General features: G+C 39.4%; 1 protein-coding gene across 2 annotated transcripts in view; it reads left to right on the top strand.

The window, feature by feature from the left end:
* Positions 1-543: 543 nt before the first annotated feature.
* Positions 544-6,958, top strand: part of camk1b (calcium/calmodulin-dependent protein kinase Ib) — a 32,109-nt gene continuing 25,694 nt past the window's right edge. The window contains exons 1-3 of one of the 2 annotated variants that reach the window (XM_063910646.1): positions 580-662; positions 2,283-2,295; positions 6,436-6,549. In XM_063910646.1, the coding sequence (XP_063766716.1) occupies positions 2,285-2,295; positions 6,436-6,549 (125 nt within the window). In that variant the 5' untranslated portion in view covers positions 580-662; positions 2,283-2,284. Of the gene's footprint in view, positions 663-2,282; positions 2,296-6,435; positions 6,550-6,958 lie in introns of both variants that reach the window. The other variant, XM_063910647.1, reaches the window with a different exon arrangement.

Below are 6,958 nucleotides of genomic sequence, written 5' to 3'. Positions count from 1 at the left end.
ACAATTCATTTGGCAGCTTCCCTTGATTTTCATCAATATATAACAAAAGTGCCAATACAAATATGCTGAATATGGGATATGTGATTAAGTGTACCAATCTGATTAAGATTCAAATGTAATAAGTGCCAGAGTATGGAAAAAGTTGACTTACTATTTTATAGAATATTTAATTGTTCTATCAATCTGCACAATGAGTATTTTTACTTTTGGTGCTTTAAGTATATTTAGATGCCAATCATTTTGAATGCAGGATTGAATTACTTGTCACAGAGTTTTACTACCCTTTGGTATTTTTACTTCTACTTAAGTACAGGATTGAACTGTGTTGAGTACTTCTTCCACCTCTGTTTAGTTTTTAGCATATGGCCACCGGATAAAACCATTAAGGCTGCTCACCGACACACTCGCCTCCTGTTATACTGTAAGTGCAGCCAGAGTGTCATGGGAAGGTGACCAATAGTGTGGCAGAAATGTTTACCTGTGTTTACAGCTCGGGCTCTTATTGGTCGGTCTGCCGCCCTGCCCTGAGGTGACGTCAGGAGGAGCGCTGCTGGTGAGGTTAGTACAGATTCCGCGTGAGAGCGCTCCGAGTTGTGGAGAAGGACAGACGGACGGACAAACGGACAAACGGCTGCTGGACATTAGCCACTGTTAAATTTCAGGTAGGAATGACTGCTGCTGCACTGTCATGACACAAACTTTTAACTCTGATTCTCAAAGGCTAGACGGATGTTGGAGCGTGGATCTTTGCCAAGGTTTTTTTGGCAGCCCGTCTTCTGGCAGCGTTTATCACTAGCTAACCTTAACAAGCGCGTAACATGCACTCATTTTCGTTTATAGGAACGTTTAACAACTCTCTGAGAGAGGTTTATTGACTTTAAAACTATATTTCACTGGAGGCTGCTGAAGTTTACTGGCAGTCTCGTTATGTATACTGTCACTCACATGCAGAGTTGTGTAACTGAAGCTGCAGTTTGTAAGATCATGGACTGTATGAGGGATTGAAATGACACTTTTCTTCTTCCATGCAACTAATATAACTTCATTGCTTTCTGAATTATTGTAACCTAAGGTCAAGCTTTTGTCTACAATATGGTCTGACCACATAAAAAGAGCGGTGGTGTTATCATCAGCCTTCATTGCAAAAATATCATGCAGGGTTTCTCAGTCAACATGACAGGATGTGTATTTTTACACCCTGACTTATAGCTCATTTCTTCTTCCCTCTTTCTGTTTCTCTCTTTCATACACAAACACCTTCTAATCTCTTATGGGAACTTGTAGGAATAAGTCTGCTTATCACTTAAAAAGGTCACTTTTAAAGAAGATTTACAGACTGTCTGTTAGTCCATTTCTCTGTGTTTGTCATTGAGCCAGTGGATGCATATGGAGCGTGGACCATGCAGAACCGATTATATAGGTAATCAATAGATAATAATGAAGTGAACAAGTTATTAAACAGAGAATCAGGAACTGCCTCTTCACTGCTATCTCTCTGTTTAAACACTGGCTCGCAGAAAACACACTCGCCCACCACAACAGAGACCTCAGTTCTTTTTCAGTTCAACCGTTTGACACAATGAATCATGTTTTGTTGTTGTACTAAATGTGTGAATGGAGTTTTTTTTTGTGCTGGCTCCAGCTGCATGCATTTCACTTTGATCGATGATGTGTTTATCTCCTTCTTTACAAAGAGAGAATAAAGCCATTAAAGGGAAACGTAACACTTCTCTGATTTAGAAAATACTATTACTGTCCTTCAAAAAATGCATTATACTCTATGGTACTTGATACAAAACCTGCCCAGCCAGGTGTGAAGAAAATGCTCAGCTTCAGGGCAGTTTTCAGATGATAATGAGGGTAGTGCCTTTAAAGGTCTGAAAGCATTAAAAGATTTGAGATGTTGCTATGAGCATACCCTGATAAAGCCCTGAAAAGAGTGAATACGTTTAAAATCATTACGCAAACTAGACATATTTGGCTTCCAGTGTATTCAATCTGCTCTACAAGGAAAGCAGTCCGTCGACAGTCTTGGTCGTCTTCTGCTGAGACATGAGCCCTCAAGTTCACACAAAACAAGTGATGTGTTCAAGAGCAGTTGCTTAAAGTTTGTCTGTTAGTATGTTCTAGGTTACTTCGTGTGTGTAGTGTTGCTGAAAGTTTTGACATCATTAAAAACACGATTTCACACTCACACATTTACCACATATGATTTTGTCACCTTTAACTGTGGTCGTGTGTGTGTGTGTCTGTGTGTTTCTTCTGTCTTCGGCACATCACAGGAATGGGAAACCAGTGAGTACTGCGACTATCTTTTGTATAAACCTTTGTGAAACGAATGAATGCTGCATGTTACATACTAGTCAGGGTTTGTGAATATAATATCATGCATCTTCTCCAGCCTTTTCAATCCTTTTGCTTCTTGGGTTTTGAGCAGCTCATCTTCACCCGTTGGCCAAAAGTCATGTCATCAGTAGACATGCATCGGCTGTTTTTGGCCTTTTTCATTGGATACCTGCATGTGTCTCTCTCCTCTTCTCACCCAGATTTTTAAATGTGCCCCTATCTGCCCCTGCCTGTCAGTAACTTGAACCTTAAAAAAAACAGATCCTTCTTAATGAACATTGTCCCTTGAGCGCTGATTGCTTGACTTGTTTTGTATGAAATGTAATCTAAAGTTGCATAAAGTTAAACATATATGGATGTTTGAGCCATTGAAGTGAAATCCAAGTGTTTTGAAGAATGTTTAAGTGTTTGTCAGTACATTTCTTGTCGATTTCTGAAATGAAAATACCCAATGACGATCAAGGTTTGATGCATTTAGCTAGATTTTAAAAGACTATGATGTTAAAATGAATGTGATGTTCAATATCAGCTGTTCTCAGTGCATGAATTCAAGTGAATCTCTACAAATCTCCATATGAACAAAGTGAGATGCTACAAACAAGCAGTATATCAGAGATGGTTTGACAGTTTCTCTGGCTTCAGTATTTTCTCCAGTTGGTCTTGTGCAGTTCTTTTTTGGCCTAAGGTTTACAAGGCCTACTCTGTTGTTTGCGACACGTCTTCAATTTGTGAATTGAGTCTGTAAAATGAAGCTGGAGTTGGATTTGAAAGTCTTTAAACAGGGTAGTTGTGTTTTGAGTGACATCAATTGGAAATGAAGAAAGTAAAACTCAACTAAAGAGGCTGTAATCAGGGAATGATTGATATTTGTTCTTATTAAACCATTAACAAATGATTGATCAGCACATAATATGTATCTGTTGACCAGCTAGTCAATTAGTTCACCACAACTCATCTTATTTGTCACCAGAAAGAACCTCAACATGCCAGAACATGCACAACTGTCCTGTTGGGCAGGCATTGACGCAACATTTGGAAAAATAAATCATGCTTGGTAATGGATCCTCAATTCCGAAAGAAAGAGACTGGTGTCAAGTTGAAGACGTACTGAGGACTAGAGTTACAGTGCGCTATGTATTGTTGGTTGGGCCCCTACTGTAGTTATTACCTTCCAGCGACAGAGAGCTTTAATTGTGCAGATTTACCAGCAAACATTTGACTGGACTTCCTCTTACGGCTTCCTCTAAGCACGTTGCATGCTGCTTTACCATGCCATGTTTAGAAATACTTCCTTTTACTTAAGTTGCTTGAAATGGCATGCAAAATGCAGTAGAGGAAATGATGAATGATAACAATTTGAAATGTAATCCACTGTGCAATGGTTACATTGTTCAGATGCTGTGTTTACCTGATAAGGTTAAATCATTGCTTTGTGTGTGAGATATGCTGTTCTTATTCATATCCAATAACACAACATGGATGCTCTTGTGTTTTTGTTGTGGTTTTTTTTATTATTATGAATCAACAGCATTAAGCCATTCAAGTGACCAGAATGAATTCCACCTAAGCTGCCACCTGCCATTAGACACTAACGCAATGTCGACGCTCAGATACCATAGCAGCTGCTTTTGGTTTCCATGACGACACGTATGAAGCTGACTTCTGACATTAGTGAAGGCGCGAGAGGGCCAACGCGTGTGTGTTTGTGGGTGTGTGTGTGCACAGTAATCAGTGTCTGCCGCTAGCATAGGTCCTGTCCTGTTAACATTCATTCTGAGATAACAGCAGCCCAGTGCCAGTCAGACACACACTTCAGCATTTTAATGAGTCGACTCGGAAATAATAGGAAAATGATTAATTGTGCTATTATACAGTCTTTAACAAAATGGCTCTTGTACAGTTGAGAACAATACGTTACATCATCTCATGTAGACAGACCGTGAAGTTGCCAGGCAGGCAGCAGGAGCAGAGGAGGAGAGAGGCGCGCTGATATGAACAGGGCTATTTTAGTCCTTCAGGCCTCCAGTTAAAGGCACTTTCTGGGTTTAGATGATGATAGCTGTGACAGCAGAGAATGTCATGAGGACAAACATCTGAATGTTAACTTCCTCTGAAAAACATGAACAAGGGAGACAAAAATAATTATCATTCTATTGGGTTTTTTTAACTTTTAAAAGGTGTTTTTATGCTTTACACATCCCCTCACCTAAGCTTGAGTATTATTCAAGCTCAGTGAAGTCACACACATTACAGATAAGCTGACATTTTATATACTGATAAGCTTGAATCTTATAGAACTGTGTGTGTGCCTCTGACAGACACACAATTTGGTCTGTTTCAGTCATTAAACGTCTGACAATACCGTTATTACATAAGGGTTTTATGCAACGGTTAACCTGCCTGGATGTGGTAAAAAAAAAATGGATCACTATATTGTTGAACTGACTCCTAAACCTATTAGATAGTGACCATGACTTTTACCCTCTCTGCCATAAATTCCACTGTACTCTGAATAGGTCATAAAGATACTTGTCAGAAAACAGAGAAAAATCACATACATTCACAGCAGCTCTTCTGCACTCTCGGCCATGGTGCAAACCACTTTGCATTATGCTGAAACCCAAACCACCCAAAGTGTCATGACTTGCATTGACAAGTATTTCTGTAGAAATTCCTGTGACTATGTTGGTCAATATCCAGTATCATACGATATGTTCTGTGTGCGTTTGAGACCGGAAACTGGATTTACCACAGTCTTTATGTCACATCCGACCCATGCAGCGGTGTACATGTACAGAAGTAAGGTGCTCATGGGTTCCCTCGACAAAAAAACAATGCGATTCCTCCATAGGATTTTGGAATATTGTAAAAAAAAAAAAGAGTTGTGGAAAACGAACCTGTTTGATAAATGGACATTTTGTTCAGCCGGGTAATCTCCAAATGTCTACCTTACTTTCATAATGTTGAAATCATAAAGCAAAAATGCTAACGTTATTCTATAAACGAACTACAGACAAGTACAGCAGGGCCGCACGACTTCAACGTCACGCCAACTTAAGATCATTTCAACTGACTTTCAAAAATACAGATTCAAATTGTACAAGTTGAAGCGTTTGTTTTAAGAGTCTGCAAGAGCGAAGGTACTTGCTTTCAAGCAGAACATGGGCAAACAAACTTAGCAGGAGTCTTTACGTGTTCGGCGTAATGACGTACACGTCCTCGACAACTTCTGTAGCCATTTGTTAACAACCATCGTTTTTCAGACACATAAACTCTTCAAAAATCGTCAGTGGGGGGTCACTGCTGATGGATTTAATGTTGTAGTACAAAACGTGATCCGTCTCTTAAATGTTGTGTCGACCACAGACCTTATTTCAAGCTATTTTCCAAAATCTTAAGGAAATCCCTTTGACTCTGAGACGAGAGAACCGGAAGTGGTAAAATGCTAACTCACTGGGTTTTAGGACTCGTTCCTGCACCGCTCTATGATCTGTTTGTCTAGCTGCTAAACTCCCACCTTGTATGTTTAGACCACATCCTTGCCTGAACCGGTTTTTAAATAGTACACTTTTTGGCATAATGAGGTTTAATTTTGCTGAACAGTTGGTTGTTAAGTTCTGTTCATTGTGCGACATGAAAATGAGGAAAGTACTCTCCTACAACGCACTGCAAACACCTGCCCACAAAATGAAATGCCTGCTATACAACAACATAACAATATTGAACACAGAAATGGGACCTGCTTCTATCTACATTTTATTTTTTACAAATGGTTAATGTACAGTACTTTGAATTACCTTTATGTCTGAAGATGCACTGATCATAGGTCAGTGTTTTCCAATATGTTATCATGCATTGTATTATTAGTCTGACATCACAAGTGGCAACAACGGTAAGAAATACACTGATGTCAGTAATCCAAGTTGTAAGAAAAACACAAATCCAATTCTATTCACTGCAATAGAATCAACCAATTAAGAAAAGTGAGCAGCAGTATCAGCAAATTGCTGTATTTCATGCAGGTACGAGGGGGAAACAGATCAACTTTTGGTATTAATGAGCTTTTCCTCTTTCTCTTTTCTTCACTAGTATTGTCTCGGACCGTAACAACAAGAAGATGCCACTGGGTGACGATTGCCATGCCTGGAAAAAGAAGACCACAGATGTGAAGGATCAGTATGACTTCAAAGAGATCCTGGGAACGTAAGTGTGTCAGTGCCAGAGGCAAAACAAAAACCTCCTTATGTTTTCAGCATAGTATGATGTCTTTTTCACACTCTGGGAAACATTGTGCACTGTAATGATGCATTCAATGCTCATCTGAAAGTCAGATCGACAAAAGACAGAACATTTGCATTTGTTTGACTCATCCCAACACTTTTTATAAACTGTAATTCTAGTATTAACGTGTGTGTGTGTGTCCCTACTGTACAGCAAGTACAGGAGAATGTGTGTGTCCCCACTATGCCACAAATACAATCTTACTGGGTGTGATACCTGCATTTATAACAGTACCTGCTTACAAGCTTCTGTATTTTGTAAACGAGTTACAGCTCAAAGTACATTTATGCTGGGCTGCTCCTGTCAGAGTTCCTAAAGATGAACAGCTCAA

This window comes from Eleginops maclovinus, chromosome 20 (assembly GCF_036324505.1).
Source record: "Eleginops maclovinus isolate JMC-PN-2008 ecotype Puerto Natales chromosome 20, JC_Emac_rtc_rv5, whole genome shotgun sequence".
NCBI lineage: Eukaryota > Metazoa > Chordata > Actinopteri > Perciformes > Eleginopidae > Eleginops > Eleginops maclovinus.
Note: the sequence above shows the minus strand (reverse complement) of the source record. Positions and strands in the feature narration are given on the sequence as shown.